Genomic DNA, 25,176 nt, shown 5'->3' with positions numbered 1-25,176 from the left:
GAAGACATTATCTAAGAAGATGGGAATGAGGGACTGAGCAGTATAATGGTGAGCCAAGGAAATAAAATGAGCATGTTTTGTAAGGCGATCAACAATGACCCATATAACTGACTTTCCTCGTGACTTAGCAAACCTTCAATGAAATCCATCGTGTTGTCTGTCCAAGGAAGGGCAGGAATGGGCAAAGATTGGAGAAGCCCAGGAGAAGAACCAGTGTCATACTTGTTTTGTTGGCATACAGAGCATTTGTGGACAAAAGACACAATATCATTTCGGATGCCCTTCCAATAGAAATAAGTAAGGACCTTCCTCATGGTGGCATCAATACCAGAGTGACCCCCAGAAGGAGTAGAATGCCACAATGTTAGTATCTGCTGCCTCAAAGCAGTGTTGTTGCCCACTAGTAGCTTACCCTTTCTTCTAAGTTGGCCATTCACCCAAGTGAAGTGTTTCTGAGGTTGTGTTTGCAGAGTAGAAATCAAAGTCTGCAACTCACGATCTGCAGACCAACTATCCTGAATAGCCTTCCATAAATCAGTTTGAACCGAAGAAATGAGCATGGACATCAAGGAAGCACCTTGAATTCTAGAGAGAGCATCTGCAGCTACATTTTCATTGCCCTTCTTATAATGAATCTCAAAATCAAAAGGAAAAAGCTTAGCCATCCACCTAATTTGAGAATCAGTATGGAGCTTTTGTTCCAATAGATATTTAAGGGCCTTCTGGTCAGTTTTGACAATAAATTATTGCTGAGCAAATAATGGGACCATTTAGTCACAGCAAAGACCAAAGCAAGTAACTCCCTTTCATACACAGACAAAGCAGCATGTCTGGGGGCAAGTCCTTTACTAATGAAGGCTATAGGATGGTTATTTTGCATAATAAGAACAACACCAATGCCAGATCCACTGGCATCAGTCTCAACAACAAATGGTAATGAGTGATTAGGCAAAGCCAAAACTGGTGCAGTAGTGAGAGCTAATTTAAGCTCAGCAAAGTCCTGTGAAGCAGCTTCAGTCCATAAAAAATTATCTTTCTTAAGCAAGTCTGTGAGAGGTCAACTAATAAGACTATTGTCTTTGCTGTAATATCCAGCTAACCCCAGGAACCCCCTTAGTTGTTTGACAGTTGTGGGAATAGGCCAGTGTTGCACAGCCTTTATCTTTGCTGGAACAGTAGCAACTCCTTGGGCAGAAATAAGTGGCCCAGATATTCCACTCTTGGTACCCCTAAAACACATTTATTCTGCTTGGCTAATAGGCTATTCTGTATCATAAGGTCAAAAACCAGTTGTAAATGAATAAGATGATCGTGCAAGTTCTTACTATAGATTAGAATATCATCAAAGAAAACAAGTACAAATCTTCTGAGAAGGTCCTGAAAAACATGTTTCATTAGGCACTGAAAGGTGGAAGGAGCATTGGTCAAGCCAAAAGGCATGACTAAATACTCATAATGTCCCATGTATGTTTTGAATACTGTCTTGGATATATCCTCAGGATCCATTCTGATTTGGTGGTAACCAGATCTGATGTCAATCTTAGAAAAAATGGAAGCCCCTGATAGCTCATCCAGCAGATCATCAATAATAGAGATGGGGAATTTGTCTTTAATAGTGCAGTGGTTTAGGTCCATGTAGTCTACACATAACCTCCACGTGCCATCTTTCTTACCTACCACCACCACAAGTGAGGCAAAAGGACTATTACTATACTGTATAACACCCTAGTGTAGCATTTCCTTTACCAATTTCTCAATGATATCCTTCTTCATAGAAAAATATCTATAAGGTCTGATGTTGATTGGCTTGGTACCAGGTTGCAAGGGAATCCTGTAGTCAAATGCACCCCTTGCTGGAGCTAGTGCAGTAGGTTCTGAGAATACTTCCTTAGAGATTGTTAGTAAGTTATGGAGTGACTGAGGCAACAATTCATCACTAGTTAGATGCAAAGCTAGCATAACTCCATCATTTCCACAAGCAGATGATGGTGCATCAAGCAATATTTGTAGCATATACAACTAAGCAGGATCTCCTTGGTATCTGTTAACAGCTTTGGAACTAGAGAGTTTACAGTCTTCTGAAACCCCCTTCAAAAGATGTTGTTTGCCTTGGTAGTTAAAGGTCATAGTGAGTGCTGAGTAGTCCATGGTGACTGGACCCAAGGTCTTCATCCATAAGGCTCCCAAAACCAAATCATATCTACCAACAGGAAAGACAATAAGATCAGCTACATATGTAGTGCCCTCTAGCATCCATGTGAAATCTTTTACCACCCCAGAAGTGGCTTCAAGAGTGTTGTTGCCTAGACTGACATAGCTTAATACAGTAGGAGTAACAGAACAACCTAACTTCTTTGCAGCTGCTGAATCGATGAAATTATGAGTAATACCACCATCTAGGAGAATTTGAATAGGTCGTTTAGCACTGTAACCTGTAACATGAATGGTCTGTGCTCCTTGGATACCAGCTAAAGCACATAATAAAATGTGAGGATGTTCTTCTTCCACAGCAGGCCACTCCTCAGGAAGTGCCTCAACTTCAGCAGTGATGTTCCCCTTTTCTGGAGGTGCAGCATCATACTCTTCCAGCTCCAAGACAAATAACCATTTTGGAAGGTTACATTTGTGACATGCAGCGTATTTTTCATCACAGAAATAACACAATCCCTAAGCCCTTTTTGCTTGCATTTCAGCTGGAGAAATAGTCCTCTTCCTAGGCATCACAGCAGTGTTAGCAGCATGTAGTGCCAATCTAGGAGTATGACTAACTGGTGAATAGATAGGAGGTTTGAGGCTATGATTATCATAAGAACTCCTCCTAACATCAGAATAACCAGCTGAAGTATGTTTCTGAGCTCTAGCATTAGCAGCAAGAGTGGCCTCAGCTAACCTAGCTAACCTGCACATTTTAGCTAAGGTTTTAGGCTCATGCATCATAATAGGATTCACCAATTCCTCCTTCAAGCCTCCAAGGAAACAAGAGATAGCCTGCTCAACAGTCAAGTTGCATTGAGCTACCAACCTATCAAAGGCAAATTGAAACTCTCTAACAGATCCTGTTTGCTTCAGTTCCAGCATAGGATCAGAGAAATCACCACTAAAAGTCTCGATGAGTTCAGCTATGTACTCATCCCACACAGGTAGCATAGGTAAATTCCTACACTTAAGGTATGATTGATGCCAAACTAATGCTTCATCATCAAGGTTCATAGCTAGTAGCCTCACTCGCTGATTGAGAGGAGTGTCATCTTCAGTAAAATACTGTTCGATTCTATATAACTACGTTTTCAAATTTTCTCCATTGAACTGAGGAAAAACTAGGTTATGATTACGATTAGCATTAACACAGTAAGGATTTGCTCCTAGAATACCCTGACCTGACTAGGGCATCTTATCCTTAGCAGCAGATGTAGATGCACTGTCCTTAGATTGCTGATTCAATTGCAGTCCATCAAAGGAGGTTTTAAGAGCGCTCACCATATGCAGAAGTTCACTGTGTCGCTTGTCCAAGTCATCTCTTAATTCCTGCTGTTTTTGGGCCAATTCTACTCGAAGATCTAGCTGTTGAGCTGCTAGATCTTCATACTGCTCTTGCAAATCCATAGGTGTATTACCCGTTACAACGTCCACAGCTCTTCGCGGGCCCATAATTCACCGAGCTCTAATACCAATTGATACCAAATTGAGGTATCACTACAGCTAAACGAGAGAAGAAACGCAGAAATGAAGAGAGGAGAAGGAAGAAGAAAGAAGAAGAGAGGGAAATAGAGATAAAATATAGAGAAGAAACAGAGGGAAAGCACTGGAATTCAAATTCATAGCATAACCCATTACAATTTGTTGTGTTTCTATTTATAGTGTTTGTAACAAGCTAAAAGTGCTGAGAATAAAAGAGAAAAGAAATGCAAACATGCCAATTGTGTGACATAGCTCTAACTAACTTTCCCGTCAAAATCTAACTTTCAAAACTAGGCAACTAATTTTCAAACTTAGCCAATATGTGTATCAAATTTCGCTCTTTTTAAAAAAAATATAAATCCTATATAACTTTATAGCAGGTTATTATCATTCACGCTAGGTTTCAATGAATGGTTATTATGTTGAATTACCTACAATTACCTTTTACATGGCCTAATTTAAGCTCTAAATTAATATCTTAAACTTTGTTTCTAGCAAACAGTAATGTATAAAATGGAAATATGTGTGTGTGTGTTCTCTGCGTGTATGGGTCTTTATAAACTGTTGGATGTATCTTTTGTCATGATTACATTGCGTTGGTTTCTTGGATTTTCTTTTACATTTGAATTTTAAGTGTTTAAGTGGTGAGTTTATGCAAGGGAAACTCAATGGGTCGAAGAGTTATGTTAACATTTTCTAGCAAATTGAGTTGGTGATCGTGAATTCAGTTAGCTGTCTACATTTAGTTTGCTCTATTGGCGCATTTCTTGTTTACGTAGTTATTGTCCTTAATTGTTCTTTCGATATATAATTTTTGCTTTTTAGTTCAAGTCTAATCAATTATGGTTTAGAGATGATGGGATCACAATAATCAGAGTAGTAGTTCTCAATACAATGGACATTCGTCATTGTTGTTTTATGTAACATGTGCATTCTTGACTCACGACATGAATATCTTTGTTTCGTGTGCGTTGTTGGCTTATTATTTCAAGTGTTGTATCTGAGAATCTGGGTTTTGTTGATATGGATTTTTTTAAAACCAGGGAATAGAATGTGAATATCGACATAGTGAGATAGCTAGGCTCAACCCCAGGGACTGTTGGTACTGGCTGGCAGGAAGCTGTCTTAATCCAACATGCGCTTTTCGGCATCCGGTAAGCACGAAGCTGCAATGCCTTGAAATTGATATCTTTGCTGATTCGTGACGTATTATTACTGCATACATGCAACAAAATAAACTATGCTTTTGTTTTCTGCTTGAATGTTCTCCCCAACTTAAAATAGCGTGTTGAGTTCAGGCAAGTCGTAACTATTTCCTCTTTCAAAATTTAAGAATATTAGTGGTAGTCTATCATGTAGGACAATTGCACTTTGTTTACGGTCTACCTAAGTTCTAGAATGGTAGAACCATCACGACCTAAAAGTAGGCTACTGCAGTTAGATGTAGAGAAAGCTTTACATGTATGCTTGATAGAGTGTTGTTTGATGGTGTAAGGGAAATCATTTTGAAAGAAAACATCCAGCTCTAGATATATCAACGTCATATTTTATTTTAAGAGTTAGTTAGAGTAGATGACTTCCAAGAAAAGATACTTGAAGAGGACGATTAAACAAGTAAGAATTCAAGAGATTTTGGTGCAATCAAACCTTTATATAATTTCACTAGTTTTTTTTTTTTATCATTTCGGTTATTTGGTATTTCAAGGATTCTGAAGTTTCAAATATCTTGCTACTCCTAAAGAACGTTGCATTGTACTCTTCTCGTGAAAGACTGGGAAAACAATATATCTTGTTGAAGAAGCACATTTCCTATCATAAGAAAAAAAGAAATACAGATCTCCGCTAAAAATTACTGGCTCCTCAAGACCTATATATGTCAGCCAAGAAAACGCAGTCAAGAAATATAGATCTCCCCTAAAAGTTATTGGCTCCTCAAGACCTGTTCGGCCAAATGCATGGCAACCATCCGGGGGATTTTTAACAAGCTTAGAGCTCAAGTTCCAAATTCTATTTTTTTTAGAAAAGTACAGTGCAACATTATGTAGGATCAGCACGATATTTGAAACCTCAAGAGTCCTTGAAGTGCCCAAATCACTAAACTGACTTAAAAAGCCAGTGCAATTATCTAAACGTTTTAAGTGTTCACCAACATCTCGTGTATTCTTTACTTTCTCTGACTCATCATTTCATGTTCTGGAAACCATATACTCTAACTAATTCTTATTAAATGACGTTAATATATCTAGAATTGGATATCTCTTTCAAATTGATTTCTTGTATGCCGTGAAACGTCACTCTATAAAGTATATCTGTAAAGTTTTCTCAGCAAACTTAATTCACTCTACTGTGCTTGCAGTTCAACTGGGGTAGCCTGTTTTGTTTGGTATCCTTTTACTTTTCCTCCCCAGCCACTCCCTTATTTCCTGTTCCTTCTCCTTTCCAGGGGGTGGGGGCCCAAAAATTCCCTTGCAGGAGTGGTCGAATTGATGGAGTTGTGTAAATATTTTAAATGGAAATTAATATTTCCTTTTCATGTATTGGTTTTATGCAAGTATCTTGAAACTGACACTACTTTGAAAAAGAACAGCAAACACTCATCAGAATTTCAGTCTGTAGCCCTTTCTGCTAAATGCTTTTCTTATGTGAAGTTCTCAAAACCTCATGTCATATGTAAAATATTTAAAGAAACAATAGTGATTCTTGCTTGTATGTAAGCGAGAATATACCGGCATAATTCTGCAAAAACCTGCTTAAGATCTAGCAAAGTGGATTCAAGTACTTTAATATACAAAAGACTGCAACATGATCAGTTCAGAAGCATATTTTTAACTCCTCGAAATTCTATCTGTTGAAAAAACTTTGGATCTGCTACCTCATTCCCCTGAAATTTGCCTTGGTGACGGATTTACCTTCTTGTTACTCTGACACAAATGACTTCATCGTTCTCAAGTCACAGGAGAATTCAGTAATCTACCTCACTTCTAAGAAGTGGTTTATACATATGAACACTAACATATAACTGTTTAACCAAAAATTTGAGTCTTTGGTCAAAGCTAAAAAGAAATTCGGGTTACTGATAATCAGGAGACAAAAATAAAATACTTTTGAGAATGATGGTAAAAAAGCAAATAGATGTGTATTTCAATAAATTCTCAATTGTATTCCTGTGTCCTTACAAATGATGATACTTCTTCCTTTTATAGATAATTCTAGGTAAAGGAATGAAGCCTCACCTTTAATGATATAATCATGAGTAATAAATGACATTAAATAAGCCGTTATACAATCATTCCTATTAAATACCAATTTTGTAACGTATCAAGTATTTAATAATGAATTTGGACTCCTTTCTGTCATCAGATCTTTGTCTTCAATGCCTTCTAATCCGTTGGCTGTAAATAATTTAAATTGGTACGAGACTCGTATCTATACGTCGTCTCGTGCCTATTTAAATTCTTCTTCCCGTGGCTGTCTCCATCCGTGCCTCTTAGTCAATTGCTGTTTGACCATTTAACTAATCCACGTGTCATGCCACATCATCTTTAATATAAACTCAGTTTTTTCCCAATACAGATAGTCCCCCCACTTTCCATTTTTTTATCAATTAAATAATTGGGAAGCGGATCTTCATGTAAAAGGAATTTTTGCCACAATTAATGCTCATGACAGTATTAACGCCTCAGTAGTCTTTTCCATTTAATGTTCTGCCCATGTGTCATTTTCTAATTGATTCCGCTATTCACACCCTTTTTCGAGACTTCTTCATTCTCACTATTTACGAAGTGATAGCTGCCTTTATTATAGGCTTTCCATCATTACACTTCTAAGGTTGACGGTTCCCATTTTACACATAACTTTTTCTTCCTTTGTCTTCTTCACAAATCTTCAGCACACACTTCCTTCTTAACAATGTCTTCTTCAAACCCTAACCGTAAAAAAGTTCCAATTCTAGATCAATTCCCTAACGCCCCTGTTAGACACAAAAGAGGCAGAGGAGGTAGGCTTCGAACAGGGTTAGAATCTACTCGAGGCGGCTCCTCTGGTTCTTCTTTAAGGAGTTCTATCCCAAAGGCCCCTTCTTCTCAAAGTAGGGAAATTCTTGATTCTTCTCAAGAACCCTCAGTTGATGAAATAGTTCCCAGCGATTTGTCTTTTGAAAGTGACAAAACGTCTCTTCAAAAACAAATTACAAATTTAGAAAAAGCCGATACTTACCCCACAATAGTAACCGAGCTTACAATCCCCACCATAAGAAGAGATTGTAACTGGAAGGATAGTTTCCGAATGTCAATTCCTTCCCCAAATTAAAGAATTTCCTCTTTTAGAAGTGGGTATTCTTCTGTTTATACTTACCCCTTCACTTTAGGTTTTAATCCTCCGATTGACCCAGTTATTCTCAATTTTTGTCGTTTCTTTACAATTTGTTTGGTCCAAATCGGTCCATTAGTGTGGAGAACAGTGGCTTGTTTGAGATATTTATCCTCCAAGGCCAATGTCAATTTCATCTTTTCTCACCTCATTCATCTGTACCATCCTAACTTAATACACCATGGGGTTTTTACCTTAACTGCAAGGAGCAAATAAATTTTGGTAAATCCTGAAGATGACAAAGATCGTGGATGGTATATCCGTTACGTTGCTGTTCGTACGGTGGACTTGATTGGCGAAACTAATATTCCCTTCCCTGAGAAGTGGAATTTTGAACGTAGGTTTCCTTTTATTTACCGTACCTACTTTTGAGAATTTCAAAAGAAAGTTTGTTTTTAACCTCGTCTCTTCTTGGTTTTTTGTAGCAACCATGGGAGATGTGGAACCTATTCCCAACTTCCGTGGTTGGGTAGACTCAACTTTTGAAGATTGTTTCTAGGGAGCAGAGAACTTGGAAATCAATTTCTTCCTTACATGGCTGGAAGGTCAAAACACATGGTATCCCCCTTTTTATATGTTTTTTTACATGTTAAGCATTTTTTCCTCTACTTTGATCATGTATATCCATCCTTTAATCAGGATTTGGCATTAGAGGAATGACGGCTGAAGTAGCTATGGCCATTCGCATGTCTGCGAATGCTGCTCTTGATTTGGATAAGGCTCGAGCCTTGCTGCCAAAAAGGAAAACTATAAAGGAAAGTTCTGAAGAAGAAGAGGAGGGTACCTCCCTAATTACCAGGCCAATGGTCAGGAGACGAATAATCATTGATGATGAAATTGAAAACACTCCTGCTCGAACCTCCACCACCGAGCCTGTTTTTATTCATTCTGACGAGGACACCGAACCAAGAGATAATAATGAGTCAATTCAGCATCTTTTTGACAGTGGTTTCGGGAGTGGAGAGCTCGGCCCTGTTTTTGATGAAGCTCCTCTTTCCTCATTTGTTCCTATTTCCTCCATTCCTCTGCCAACCGTAAGTATTTCTTTACCAGTTTTGACGACTTCCGTTCTTTTGCCAGTTTCTACCGCTCCTATGTCCGTTCCCTTGGCGGTTTCTACATCTTTTCCTTCCATTCCTGTTTCTACATCTTCTCCTTCCATTCCTTCCATTGCTCCTCTTCCCTCTGTTCATCATACAGAGACAGGTTCTAGCAGTGGAAGTATGACTATGAGAAGTGTTACTTTGGAGGTTCCTGCCAATCATAGCCTCTTGAGGAAGACCGGTAGAGCCGATGTTTGGCTCGAACCTCTAATTGGAGATATCGAGAAGAAGAAGATGGAGAGCCATAGCTGCTTAACTCTGATGAATGACGTAGTTCATTCTACTTTGAAGGTATTTTTTCTTCTTACCAACAATTTTTTTTTAATTATCTTCAATCTCTCATTTCTATGAGTTATCTCTGTAGGCTAACCTTATTGGCACGGAATTAATGGGAAGAATTTCCCTACTGGAAAGAAAAGCCCGTGAGTCTGAAAAAACTGTCCACGAGGCCGAAGAAATAGCTAGGAGAGCCCAACTTGAAGCAACCAATTGGAAGGAGAAGTTTGAGAATGCTCAAGGGACCATAGAGGAGTTGCAAGAAAATAAAAATCTCCTGGAGCAGCAAAACCGTGGTTTAGCTTCTGAACTGGCAACTGCCAAAGCTTCTTCAAGCCAATTGAAAAGAGACAAAGAGCTTTTGGAATGCTCTTTGTCATAACAATTATCCAAGGCTAGTGAAGAAGTTAGGGAGCTGGAGGCACTTTTGCCTAAGAAGGAAGAGTATGCAGGAGAGTTAGTGCAAAGCTTGACTCAAGCTCAGACTGACTTACAGACCTCTTCTGACGAGATTCATGCCTTGAAGAGTTCTCATGCCTCTCTTGAAGCTTCCCTTGATTCCCATTTAGCTGAGCACCAAATCTTAAAAAACGATCTTGCTATGTGGGAAAAGGAATATGGACTTCTGGAGGAAAACTTCAAAATAGAGGTGAGTTGGGCTTTCCTGAAATCTCGTCGTGATGCTTTGACGGAAGCTGCTTAAGAAGGTTTTGACTTGCAGTCTGAACTGGCCAAAGTCGTAGATACCATCGAGAAAAGCCAACAGTCTACTGATACTCCTTCTCCTGCACTTGAAGTTCCTGGAATGGAAGAACTTTTAAATGAAGAAGTGACTACTGCAACAATTGGGATTACAATTCCTGCTTCAGCTGAAACCGTTCATGTTGCTGCTTCTTCAGAAGTTGCCACCGTGCCTGTGGCTGAAAGTGAAATTAATATTGCAACTTCTGATGTGCTAACCCCTTCAATTGGATGATGGTTTTATCCCTTAGTTTTTAAGGGATTTTTTGGTGAAAGTCCCCAGTTATCATAATGGGGCACTTGTATAAACCTTTATTGACTAAGTTTCTACTTAGTCTTTTTAATTATATTAAGAAGTTTTCGTTAGTACTTCAATGTGTTCTATTCTTGCCTTTTCCTTACTTATTTAGGACTTATAGAGTAGTTTAGCATTTTTATCCTTTGAAAATGCTTTATGATTCTTCTCATGACTTATTAACATGAGGCTTATAAAAGAGGGCCCTTTTATTTTATCGACACTTAATGAAGAAGACGTCTCAACTTCATAATGGTGTTATAATACGATGAAAGAAATAGGAAAACACACGTTTTGTATGAAACAACTTTGGCAAGTTTTTATTCATAAACTTTTAACAAGTGTTTGACTGTTACATGTATTACAATACATCTACAACTTTCTCGTAACTGTTTTTCTTGTAACAGATTTGTAAATAACATAAAATAAACAAGGTTTTTCTTCATAACCTGTTTCAGTACATAGTCATGACCCTATCTTTACATATTAAGAAGGGTTTGAGAGGTGACTTTGTTTATGAGTTTGAGAGATGACTCTGTTGTTCTCATGAAATGCTGAAGACTTCATAATTTTTTCTCAACACTTGACTTCTATCGTTCGATATTCGTATCTGCGTATCTGCATTTCTACATGTATCTATGTACAATATTGTAGTCCCCCAAGTGTTTGAGCGGTGAAGTATGAAGCCTCGAGAACTTGTTTATTTCTTTTACTTTGGCCCTTTTTCCTGAAACAGAAAGATATGCGGGACCCGAAGGTGCGATTATAGATGAAGACCGCCTAACTCGTGTGTATTTCCATCAGATTAATTGTAACCCTGGGCTAGGAATTTAAGAATACTCCATTTTGCCTTGCAGGTTGTGACTCATCATTTGGCACGAGTTAGGATATTTTGCCTAGCATCTAAAATCGTTAGTAAAATATTAATAAACCAAGAGAGAAATTTTAACATGATGATACCTGACCGTAGGTACTTTCTTAAAAGTAATATCTTTTTAAGTGGACAGCATTCCAATGTGAGGGTAAAACTTTACCATCCATTGTTTCCAACTGGTATGCTCCTTTTCCCGCAATGCCACGGACTTTGTATGGTCCTTCCCATGTTGGACTTAGCTTTCCTGAGTTAGCAGCTTTTGCAGATTGGAACACCTTTTTAAGCACGAAGTCCCCAATTTTGAAAAATCTGAGGCGTGCTTTCCTATTGTAATATCGTTCTATTACTTGCTTTTGTGCTGCCATCCTTATCAAAGCAGCTTCTCTTCTTCCTTCAAGTAAATCTAGGCTAACCCGCATCTCTTCATTATTAGATTCCTCCGTTGCCTGATCGTATCGTGTGCTTGGCTCACCTATTTCAACTGGAATTAAGGCTTCCGTACCATAAACCATTGAAAATGGTGTTTCTCCAGTGCCTGTTTTGGTCGTTGTACGATAAGCCCATAATACTCCAGGTAACACCTCAGGCCAATTACCTTTTGAATCTTGTAACCTCTTTTTCAAGTTATTGATAATAACTTTGTTAGTTGATTCTGCTTGTCCATTCCCTACTGGATGATATGGCGTAGACGTTATTCTTTTGATCTGCCAACTTCGAAGAAATTCTGTGATTTGAGCTCTAATGAATTGTGGTCCATTGTCACACACGATCTCCTTTGGTACTCCAAAGCGGCATATTATATTTCGCCATATGAAGTCTTTAACTTCTTTTTCTCGTACCTGTTTAAATGCCCCTGCTTCTACCCATTTAGTGAAATAATCTGTAAGTACAAGTAGAAATTTTACCTGACCTTTTGCTTGTGGAAGTGGACCTACGATATCCATTCCCCATTTCATAAAGGGCCATGGGGCTAAAACAGGATGTAGTAACTCAGCTGGTCTGTGCATATTATTGCCGTACCTTTGACATTTATCACATTTGGACACGAAACTGGTTGCCTCTTCTTCCATCTTAGGCCAATAATATCCTGTGCGAATTAACGTTCTTACCAGTGACCGTCCTCCTGCGTGATTCCCACAATGTCCTTCATGTACTTCTCTCATGACATATTCGGTTTGAGAGGGTCCGAGACACCTTGCTAGTGGTCCGCCGAACATCTTTCGATAAAGATTTCCTTGATATAAACAATATCGTGCAGCTTTTTTGCGAAGCGCGTGAGCCTTTCCTTTGTCATTAGGCACGGTTCCGTGCTGTAAAAAGGCAACAATTTCATTTCTCCAATCCCATGTTAGATGATTAAAATTTACCTCATTTTTATCAGATTCAAGAACGGAATGAAATAGATGTATGACTGAAGCATCTGTATTGTTTGCCACGTCTGCTGCGGATGCAAGGTTTGCTAAAGCATCTGCCTCTACATTCTCATCTCTTGGGATCTGCACTACTTTCCAAGTTTGGAATTGCTTTATTAACTCCCGTACCTTTGCGAGGTATTCTTGCATTCGTGACTCTCTGGCTGTATAAGTCCCCAGCATCTGATTAACCACGAGTTGAGAATCACTCTTGATTATAATCTGTGTTATGCCGAGTTCTCGTGCCAATTCTAAACCTGCAATTACAGCCTCATACTCTGCTTCATTGTTAGTTATAGAATGACATTTTATAGCCTGTCTAATGGTCTCTCACCCGCAGGTGGTACGAGGACTATTCCTAGGCCTGCCCCTTTTACATTAGATGAACCGTCAGTGAATAAAACCCAAGTCCCCGGGTTCGCACCATTAAAAACTAGTAATTCTTTTTCTGCTTCTAAATGCATCCCCTGGCTAAAATCAGCCACGAAATCAGCTAGTACTTGAGACTTTATAGCGGTCCTGGGTTGATAAATAACTTCATACTCACTTAGTTCTATAGCCCATTTTGCTAATCTTCCTGAAAGTTCGTGTTTATGCAAAATATTTCGAAGCGGAAAAGCAGTAACTACAACAATGGGATGACATTGAAAATAAGGTCTTAACTTTCTAGATGCCATGATCAAAGCTAATGCTAATTTTTCTAGCTGTGGGTATCGTGTCTCAGCTTCCAATAAGGACTTACTTACATAATAAATAGGAGATTGTTTACCTTGGTCCTCGCGGACTAAAACAGCACTTACTGCGACTTCAGATACGGCCAGATAAATGAGAAGTTTTTCCCCCACCTTTGGTTTTGCCAACAACGGTGGTTTTGACAAATAAGCTTTCAAATTTCTAAGGGCTTGTTGACAATCTTCATTCCATTCAAAATGATCTTGCTTTTTAAGTGCAGAGAAAAACTTAAAACACCTTTCTGAGGATTTGGAAATAAATCTCCCCAAAGCTGCAATTCTTCCCGTTAATCTTTGTACTTCCTTTTTATTAGTAAGTATATCCGGGATTTCTTCTATTGCTTTGATCTGAGAAGGATTCACTTCAATACCACGATTAGAAACAAGAAAACCCAAAAACTTACCTGATGCAACTCCAAATGCACATTTTTCTGGGTTGAGTTTCATATTAAATTTTCGCAAAATTTCAAAAGTAACAGATAGATGAGAAATATGATCATGAGATTGCTGGGTTTTGACGAGCATATCGTCTATATATACCTCCATTGTTTTCCCTAAATGTTCTTGGAACATTTTGGTGACCAACCTTTGATAGGTTGCCCCAGCATTTTTGAGGCCAAAGGGCATTACTTTATAACAGTAAGTCCCCCTGTCTGTGATGAAAGAAGTTTTTTCTTCATCACCAGGATCCATTTTAATTTGATTATATCCCGAGTATGCATCTAAAAAACTTAAAAGTTCATGACCTGCGGTTGCATCAATTAGTTGGTCTATATGCGGTAAGGGAAAGGAATCTTTTGGACAGGCTTTATTTAAATCGGTATAATCTACACAAACACGCCACTTACCATTTTTCTTGGGTACAACCACCGTGTTAGCTAACCAAGTAGGATATTTTACCTCACGGATTGATCCGATTTTTAATAATTTTTGGACTTCATCCTGAATCACCTGGTTCTTGAAAGCACCTTGTTTCCGTTTCTTTTGCTTTATTGGTGTGAAAGAAGGGTCCTCATTGAGTTTGTGAGTCATCACATTTGGTGGTATCCCTGTCATATCAGCGTGGGACCAAGCAAAGCAGTCTAAGTTAGCTTTTAAAAATTCGATTATCATACCTCGCATGTTCGTGCTTAAATTGGCCCCGACATAAACCTTCCGTTCAGGCCATTGATCAAATAACATCACTGCCTCAAGCTCTTCAATTGTCGTTTTGATGCTTTCATTTTCTTCAGGTTCTTGAATTGTGTCAGGTCTTGAGTCCAAATCCGTCTTTTCCTGTTCAGTTGAAGTTTGATCTTTTTTACCTTCAACTGTTTCCTGTAATTGCTACTTTTCTTTATTTGCGGCGCTCGTACTTGTTACAGCGTTGACACTTTTAGTCATCTGCTGATCCCCACGAATTTGGCAAATTCCCCATGGTGATGGGAATTTAATAACCTGATGTAGAGTTGATGGGACAACATCCATATCGTGTATCCATGGTCTCCCCATGATCATATTGTAGGCCATTTCCATATCAACTACCTGAAATTTAGTTTCCTTCACAACACTCATAGCAAAAGTTATTAGAAATACCTCACCTTTTGTTACTACACCTGACAAGGTGTGCGCCTTGGGTATCATTTTGTCTTCAGCTTGCATTTCTCGTAGTACCCTTAGTAATATAATATTTATAGAACTCCCTGGATCAATCAAAACTCATTTTACATTAGTATCATGTACAAGTAAAGATATTACCAGTGCGTCATTATGTGGAGTTGTCACTCCTTCGGTATCTGCGTTATCGAACGAAATACTTTCATTTTCAAGGACCTGACGCACCCGTTTCCCGTGTGTAATCGTTACCTTAGAAACCTTGTTGGAGGCTGTGTAGGTTACGCCGTGAATATCTTCTCCCCCGCTTATGACATTCACTGTCCTCTTGGGTGAAGGAGGTTGTGGTGGCTCTTGTCTGTTTTTCATATAAGCTTGTTTTCCTTTCTCACTAAATAACTCAGTGAGGTACCCTTGCTTCAATAAATGATCCACTTCACTCTGCAGGAATCTGCATTCTGAAGTTTTGTGCCCGTGATCGTTGTGAAATTCGCACCAATGATCCGGATTGCGTCTACTTGGATTTGACCGCATCTCTTTTGGCCACCGTACCTTATCTCCCATGCTTCTTAAAACAGCTACGAGCTCGGAGGTAGAGACATTAAAATTATATCCACCGAATCGTGCCTTTAAACTCCTGTCATCATCTCGTGATTCTTGTCTGTTCCGATCATTCCTGAACTTTGAAGAAGAGCCAGAATCCCGGTTCCTCGATTTTTGAGCATATTGCTGGTTATCTTGTTTCGACCGTGGGTCTTTTCCTGCAGGTCCCATATATGGATCGTACCTGTTTTTACCTGATCTTTTTTCGGTTTCTGACCTTCGGGTACCGCCCCTTTCTTCATGATGAAGCTTAGGTACGGTATCTTCTTCGATTCGCAGCTTCGTGCTATACCTGTTGTAAACATCATTCCATGTGGTTGCAGGAAATTCTCGAAGACTTTCTTTGAGTCGTCTCGTGGCTTCAGAACTTTTGTCATTTAAATTACTTGCAAAAGCTATAGCAGCCCAATTGTCAGGCACACGAGGTAGAGTCATTCTTTCACGCTGGAATCTATCAACAAAGTTTCTAAGCAGCTCCGAATCCCCTTGCTTGATTTTGAAAATATCTTCCATTCTTTTCTCAACCTTTTGTGCTCCCGAATGTGCTTTAATAAAAGAATCTGCAAGCTCAGCAAAAGAATTAATAGAATTTTCAGATAAAAGAGAATACCAGGTTAATGCACCCTTGGTGAGTGTTTCTCCAAATTTTTTGACCAATACTGATTCAATTTCTTGTTTGGTCAAGTCGTTGCCTTTTACGCCTGTTGTAAATGCAGTCACGTGGTCACGTGGATCTGTAGTACCATCATATTTCGGGATGTCAGGCATTTTGAACTTTTTCGGAATTGGAAGGGGAGCAACACTAGGCTTCCATGGTTGTTGTGAGTATTTGTCCATGTCTACTCCTTTTATTACAGGTGGAACTCCAGGGATTTGTTCAATACGCTCATTTTGTCCCTTAAGCTGTTTCTGCAAGGTTAGTACTAAATTTTGCAAATATGAATTATTTAAATTACCTGGTCCCCCTTCCTGTGGTTCGCTGGGGGTTGCTCCGTTTCCAGAATTATCAAGACCAGAACGGGGATTCTCCAATGTATTATTATTAGGAGTTGGTGTGGGTGGCGCAGCAGGCAATCGACTAACAAGTGCCTGAAGAGCTTTGCCGACCTGTGCATCAATTAGCTTTTGCAAAGCTTCAGTTGTAACTCCTTCAAAATGTTCAGATTGCTCTTGTTGATCAGCACGGGATTCAGTAACAGGAGTGCCTTCACGAGATTGACGTGGTGAATTTAGAGGAGAGGGAACCACGTCATCTTGATTTTGATGTATTTGATTCTCATGGTTTCCCAATGTGTTATTACTATTGTTGTCGGCGTTGTTGTTTGACATGGTGACGACAATAGATAAGATATAGCTTAAAAGGAAAGATTATCAGATTCCCGGTAACGGAACCAATTTGTTTAACCAAAAATCTGAGTCTTTGGTCAAAGCTAAAAAGAAATTCGGGTTACTGATAATCAGGAGACAAAAATAAAATACTTTTGAGAATGATGGTAAAAAAGCAAATAGATGTGTATTTCAATAAATTCTCAATAGTATTCCGTGTCCTTACAAATGATGATACTTCTTCCTTTTATAGATAATTCTAGGTAAAGGAATGAAGCCTCAGCTTTAATGATATAATCATGAGTAATAAATGACATTAAATAAGCCGTTATACAATCATTCCTATTAAATACCAATTTTGTAACGTATCAAGTATTTAATAATGAATTTGGACTCCTTTCTGTCATCAGATCTTTGTCTTCAATGCCTTCTAATCCGTTGGCTGTAAATAATTTAAATTGGTACGAGACTCGTATCTATACGTCGTCTCGTGCCTATTTAAATTCTTCTTCCCGTGGCTGTCTCCATCCGTGCCTCTTAGTCAATTGCTGCGCTTTGACCATTTAACTAATCCACGTGTCATGCCACATCATCTTTAATATAAACTCATTTTTTTCCCAATACAATAACATTCTTTCTCCTTTTGATTGTCACTTGGCTATAAGATTTTGACGTTCAATTCTGCCAGAAACGAATGTTACCAATTCTGTATGCACATATAAGGCACTAAGATGAGCTCATATTATTTCTTCTGGTGGAACAGAAAAGAGGCTTTTGGGGGGGGGGGGGGGTATAAATGAGTTAAGTACCGGAGACTGGTTGATGAAGAGGGATAGCTTAATCAAAACTAATTCTGTTTCCTCACCAACTAAGAATCTTTTATAAAAAGCATCTGTATAGAGAGAAGAACTAGCATAGAAAGAAAACAGCAGTTTTCGGGACCACCCACCTCCAACAATGAGGTTGGGAAATTCGACTCATCAAGGAAGCAAAGCGGATAAAGGTTAGTGTTAGGCAGGCCGGTTTCGGAGGTGGATTTACCATACCCCAAAAACAAAGAAAACGTACCTGGAGACTGGTCGTTAGATCTTCCCGAGTGTGAAGGTTTTTGCATCTGTTTTCTCGTTTGGTTGGTCATTGCCTTGTACGACTTAATTGGGTTACTTAAGTACCTAGCTAACAAGAAATTAGATGCTTTAAAGCAATGTTTCTCTTAACTTTCATGTGCTTGTTTATGACCTGTATAAAATTGATTCTTGAACTTGTTATATTTAATACTTTGATTGTGTTAATTTTTTCCTGTTCATTCCTCAGCCATTAGAGAGCCGTGCTGAGACATCATCTGAATCTGCTCCTCCGCACAGTAAAACGGCCGTGCCTGTTAACAAGACAAATGTTCCCTGTTACTTCTATTTCAATAGCTATTGCAATAAAGGTGAAAGATGCTCATTTATGCATGGACCTGATGATGGTACAACTGCATGGAGATCCTCAAAAATAGCATCTGGAGTACCTGATGGACCAACAGCTGAGAAAAAGACATCTGCAGGAAGTGAAACTGGTCCTGCATCAGCACAGAAGCACTCTAATTCCTCTGAAACTGGGTCCAAGGCAGCAGCACATGAATATATCAAGTCAAAAGTGGATCTTCATTCGATGAGTAACAATGTTGGTGAGGAGAGTGCTTCTCGTGAGACTTCAGCATCTCCTTCTGAAGAAGCTACTGCAGTAAGGTTAAATTCGTTGGTCCCTGCTGAAGGCTTTGCCCAAGGAGGATCCGATTTGTCCCCCAACGGGAGCTCAGACGAAGAAGTGGAGGACAATGCGGAGAGAGAGGAGTGGTTGGAATCGTCTCCTGGTTTTGATATTCTTGTTGATGATAGGGTAGAAGGTTTAAGTCACGAAGATAATCACAGTTACCTACTGCAGCATGATAAGGAGCTTGATGAGCGGTTTGCTGGATATGATTTTGTGGACAACCTTGAGTATGATCCTGCATATCCAGACATGAGAATTGTTTCCGACGAAGAACTAGACAATTCTTATTATAATAATGTTGAGAATCATGAAGTAAATGAATATGCAAGAGAAATCGTTATCTCTGCTCATGGAAGAAAGAGTGTACCACATAAATGTTAGAAAATAATAAGCAAAATTGGTTTGAGGCGTGAAAATCGATTGTCCTTAAAGAGTTATCGTCTGTATACTAATTTAGGAAAAATACAAAACGATTCTCTTCAGGATACAACAAAGCCTGCAATAACACTTGTGATTTTCTATATCCACTTCGTTGGAATTCTTGTGTATTTATAGGCAACCAACAGACCCTTTCAGAAAAGATGTCTTGTTTCACAAACAGACACGACTATTTATTCGAATTTTGAATTTAAAATTCAAATAAATTTGATTTTTCTGTTAAAAATAATTAACTCTAGGATCTCGTGCCTGTTGAGTCAATCTCGTGCCTGTTGAGTCAGTCTCGTGCCTGTTGAGTCAGTCTCGTGCCTGTTGAGTCAGTCTCGTGCATGTTGAGTCAGTCTCGAGGCTAACAGGCACGGTACGAGTAAGGTCGGTACCGGGGTTGTTTCACATGACAGGCACGGAACTTCTTTCTTCCGATGTGGGAAGAATCCCACTTCCAACTTGCCAATAACAAACTATCTTACAATCCCCCACTAGTTTGTTATTTCGCTTCATAACACTTGTGAATAATTGAAAGTATCTTTTACAGATTTGAACTTTCCTTTAGTGTAAGTATATTAAAGTTTTGACGAAGTTAATGGTATCTTAAGATTTGAACCACAAACTCCTTGTGCCAAAACCGAAAGTACCACACACACAGTGTTATCTAGTAGCTTAGAAAATCCAGTATTCGCTTTAGCACGTTTACGACCATGTGCTCATCCTGAATTCATGAATATTTACAAGATCAACCCTTTAAATCTTGCTAGAAGCGGCACCACTTCAATATTCATATAGGTGGAATTAGTTATTATGTCCTTGTTACTCCAGACATTAATAATTCCATTAAGATTAATCAACCTCTTCATGTAACAATATGCACTTTGGAGTTTGTCTTTATGCCCTTGTTATAACAAGCATTTAACAACTCCTTAACTCCTCACATAACAGTAAGTAGTACAATAGAATTAGGGCTCCTAAAGAGGAGATCAGTGCTTAAACAATACAAGTAACTTGTTATTACCCATTGAACTTATATTGTTAGAGTGTATACTAACTCAAAGTGGGGTTCCTATTCCTTGTATTTAATTTAAGGGTCTCAGCCCCATCCCTCCACAAGTTTGTTGTACTACATCTCTACCTAATGGCTTCGTAAGTGGATCAGCCAAATTCTTATTTGATCTCACATATATTATAGCTATAGCTCCATTTGTAATTAATTCTCTTATATAAGCATGTCTCAAGCTTATATGTCTCGATTTCCCATTGTATATTTTATTGTGAGCAACACACATTGTAGTCTCACTATCACAGAATATGGAAATGGCTGGCATAGGTTGTGGCCACAACTTTATATCAAGTAACATATTCCTCAGCCATTCTGCTTCTTTTCCAGCAGCTGCTAATGCAATAAATTCAGATTCCATAGTAGAATGGGAAATACATGTTTGTTTCTTGGATGCCCAACTAATGGCTCCACCGCCTAGAGTAAATATCCATCATGATGTGGATTTATTATCATTAACACTTGTAATCCAACTTGCATCAGAATATCCCTCTAATACATTAGGAAAACCATTATAGCAAATGCCTAAGTGCTTTGTATATTTTAAATATCCAAGTACTCTACTTATTGCTTTCCAATGATCATTACCTGGATTACTGGTAAACCTTGAAAGTTTACAAACAACAAATGCAATGTCGGGTCTAGTGCAATGCATTGCATACATCATACTACCTATCGCACTTGCATACTCCAACTGTGCTACTGCTCTTCCAGTATTTGCAGTTAGCTTAACACTAGAATCATAAGGAGTATTATACCCCTTTATTCCTAAATAACTGAATTTAGTAAGGATTTTATCTATATAATGTGCTTGTGACAAAGTCACTAGCTTGTTATCTCTTTTGACCTTGATTCCCAAAATAGTATCAACTTCATTTAAATCCTTCATTTTAAAAACTGAGGTTAGATACTTCTTGGTCTCGGTAATTCCTTGTATTTAATAATTTCAGAAAGCGACAATTTATTAGCATCAATACGTTTTCCATTTATTTCAGTCATTTCATCAACATTGTCATTTATAAATCTATTTTCAATAAATTCAACATGTATAGATTCTATAATGACATTAGATTCTAGATCTAGCAGTCTATAAGCTTTGGAGTGTTGTGCATATCCTACAAAAACACTTTTAATTCCTCTAGGACCCAATTTTGTTCTTTGATGGTCAGGTACTCTATAATAGGATATACACCCCCACACTTTAAAATAATTTAAATTTGGTTTTCTACCATTCCAAAGCTCATAAGGCGAAATATGCATACTCTTTGAAGGCACTCTATTTAAAATATAACATGCAGTTAGTAGTGCTTCACCCCATAAATTATGTGGCAAATGTGCATTAAGTAACATAGCATTAACCATATCCACCAAAGTTCTATTTTTTCTTTCCGCTAACCCATTTTGTTGAGGAGTATAAGGGGCACTCATTTGATGTATTAGGCCATGCTCTTCACAGAACTTATTAAATTCGTTAGGAAAATATTCTCCGCCTCTATCACTTCGAATAATTTTAATTTTCCTACTCCTTTGATTTTCCACAACAGACTTGTATTCTTTAAACTTTTGAAAAGCTTCGTCCTTAGTTCTAAGTAGGCAAACATATGTAAATCTAGAGAAGTCGTCTATAAAAGTAATAAAATATCTTTTGCATCCTCTAGTTAATTCTCCATTTAATTCACACAAGTCTGAATGTATTAAATCTAATAGTTCTGTGGATCTTTCAACTTTACGAAATGGTTTCTTAGTCATCTTTGCTTGTATGCAAATTTCACATTTTATATGTTGAGTTTTACATGAGATATAACCATTTTTGGACATATAATTCAAGGAGCCAAAATTTAAATGTCCTAGTCTAGCATGCCATAAACAAGAATCAGACTCAACGATGTAAGCAGAAACATAATTTATTTCTGCCTTTCTATATCTGCAGTCCCGAATCATATGGCCTTTCTTTCCACAATGATGACAACTAAAGTTCTTTCTCTTTTTAAAAGAAGACTTTTTGGAAACTTTCAGATGTTTGTTCCCACTTTCCTGAATCATTCTGACTGACAAAATTGACTGCGGAACTCGAAGGCTGACTAATAGCATCACGAGCACGAGTCTCACTTTCAATTTGAATGTGAGTACGAAATTGTTCCACAGTCATTTTATCCATAGAATGTAGGATTTTCTTTCTATAGTCATTCCAAGAGGAAGGCAATTTCGAAAGAATAGCACCTATTTGAAGTGCATCAGGAATTTTAACTTCAAGATCACTTAGTTTTGATACTAAGATTTGCAGTTCATGAATCTGATCCATTATAGGCCTAGTATCAAATATTTTAAATTCAAAGTACTGTAGAGCCAGGAATTTGTCAATACCTCGTTTTTCATTCTGGTATGCAGTTTGTAGAGCAGTCCAAATCTCTCTTGGCGACTTCACATTGCATTAAAGATCATATAGTCGATCTGTCAAAGTATTCAGAATATGGCCGCGACACAACAGTTCATCATGTTCTCGTTTCTTCCTTTCTTCCTTGACTACGTCAGAATCTTCTACTGTGGGCTCAGGCATCGGAGGCAAGGCAGAATCAAGAACATAGTAGATATTGAGAGCGGACAACAAGAATATCATCTTGTCTCTCCAACGGGTAAAGTTCGTTCCATCAAAGCGATCAAGTTTGATGAACTCCTTCGGATTCTCAACAACAGACATCAATTTCTCCATAGCAGAATAACTCTTTAAGATTGTTAGAAATAATAAACAAAATTGTCTTTGAGGTGTGAAAATCGACTGTCCTTAAAGAGTTATCGCCTGTATACTAATTTAGGGAAAATACAAAACGATTCTCTTCAGGATACAACAAAGCCTGCAATAACACTTGTGATTTTCTATATCCACTTCGTTGGAATTCTTGTGTATTTATAGGCAACCAACAGACCCTTTCAGAAAAGATGTCTTGTTTCACAAACAGACACGACTATTTATTCGAATTTTGAATTTAAAATTCAAATAAATTTGATTTTTCTGTTAAAAATAATTAACTCTAGGATCTCGTGCCTGTTGAGTCAGTCTCGTGCATGTTGAGTCAGTCTCGTGCCTGTTGAGTCAGTCTCGAGGCTAACAGGCACGGTACGAGTAAGGTCGGTCCCGGGGTTGTTTCACATGACATGCACGGAACTTCTTTCTTCCGATGTGGGAAGAATCCCACTTCCAACTTGCCAATAACAAACTATCTTACAATAAAAGAAAGTTGCCTAGAGAACTAGCTTATCGTGGCAGAGGCAATGTGGACCTTCTGAAGAAGCGGCAAGTCATTGAAAGTGATCCTCCAAATCACTTGTCTAGAAGGTCAGACCTGTCTAGGTTGAATGATCGTGAGCAACACTGGGATAGGCGTCGCCCATATGGTTCTCGGTGGTTGCCTCAAAGACTGGCTTCAAAAGTGGAAATTAAGCAACGCTTCTTTCTCCTCTGGCTTTGATGATGGCACTCTTCTGGAGGGCGCCAATCACACGAAAAAGTTGAGCCAATCTCAAGGAAGCAGTTGCAGACAGCAGCATTTCAATGCAGGTCGCGGCCTTTTGCAAATGAACCCCCTGGGAGGATGGCTTCTAGGAAGCGATTGACTGAAGTTCCTAAGATCTTTAGTGCACCCAAGACGCTAGCTCAAATTAGAAAGGAAAAGGTAAGGGAAGAGAGGATTGGAATTCTTTTGCGACAACAGGGTCATCTGGAGGAAGTGAAAGACAAGATTTTCTAGGTCCAAAACCTGTCAGTGAAATTCTCTCTGACAAAAGGAGGCATGGGTTCAGTAGTGACCTCAAACAATTAGTAGCTTGATGAAACATGTCTGATAGGATAATATGAAAACCTAGGTTTGGAAAAGCTTTACTGTAGTTTGGTTCAAAGTTTTGTTTTGACAGTGTTAAATGGAAGTGAAAATGGTAAATTTTTTTGTAGGGGTGCTTCAAACTTTAAAAGATTTTTGAAACAACCAAAGTCCATGCATGTGTCATAAGTATTTGCTAGAAGAAATTGTGCAATGGAGTAGCATAGGTAGATGAATATAGCCTTTTACTGTGATGATGTTTATGGAAACATCATATCTACCTCCTACCTACCTCCACAAGGTACGAGTAAGGCCTGTGTGTACATTACCCTATCCAGACTTCACTTGTTGGATTACATTAGAATTTTTTTTTGTTGTTGTTATTGTTATTATTGTTATTGTTAATAGTGTTTAAGCATTAATTCATCCTAAACTAGAAGTCTTGAATTCAAGCCTTGAAAATGAAGTTTCGTCATAGAGTGCTTTACCCAATTGTAAGACTTTTTGGCACAAATTGGGATTAGTGGGGTCCGAGATGGGTATTGATCGAGTAGGAAATCAAAAAAAGATTAATTTATTTTTTACTTTAGTTATTAATTCATTGGAAAATTTTATATTTTTCAAATGGTTACTCGACATATTAATGCGCTCGGATTAAATAACTCCATACTATAGTAAACTTCATCAACTTCTAACTCGTTACCAAAACGTGGATAAAAACAAATAGCAAGAGGAGAAAGTTTGCGTAATATTTGAGACTTTTGCCAAATAATCAAATCATCACATCGAAATAATCTGGAAGATTTAAAATAAAAAATCACTATATTTGCTAGTGACATCTTATTTTACACATATTTTACATGGAAATTGGATTTTCTATTCAGAGATGGTGCTACTTTTATATAATTTTTGTTATGAAACAATAAAAGAAGAAGAAGAGTATTGCATAGCAAAGTAGAGAGAGAATTTTTATTGATATTGGGATGAATTACAATGGAATAGAACTCCTTTATTTATAGGGGAAGAGTGACTTAACCATCAAGTAACAAACCCTAAGATCTCTCTAAATATAGACATTCACCATAAATAAAATCTTATTTATAACACTCCACCT

At 38.2% G+C, this 25,176-nt stretch overlaps 1 protein-coding gene across 1 annotated transcript; it reads left to right on the top strand.

Moving 5' to 3' along the window:
* Window positions 1-10,230: 10,230 nt before the first annotated feature.
* LOC104232784 (zinc finger CCCH domain-containing protein 34-like) lies at window positions 10,231-19,157 on the top strand. The gene is made up of 3 exons (XM_070149261.1): window positions 10,231-10,351; window positions 17,963-18,003; window positions 18,315-19,157. Exons 1-3 carry the CDS (start codon window positions 10,231-10,233, stop codon window positions 19,137-19,139), a joined length of 987 nt encoding a protein of 328 aa, XP_070005362.1. The 3' UTR covers window positions 19,140-19,157.
* The last annotated feature ends 6,019 nt before the right edge of the window (window positions 19,158-25,176 follow it).

This window comes from Nicotiana sylvestris, chromosome 6 (genome assembly GCF_000393655.2).
Source record: "Nicotiana sylvestris chromosome 6, ASM39365v2, whole genome shotgun sequence".
Classification (NCBI taxonomy): domain Eukaryota; kingdom Viridiplantae; phylum Streptophyta; class Magnoliopsida; order Solanales; family Solanaceae; genus Nicotiana; species Nicotiana sylvestris.
Note: the sequence above shows the minus strand (reverse complement) of the source record. Positions and strands in the feature narration are given on the sequence as shown.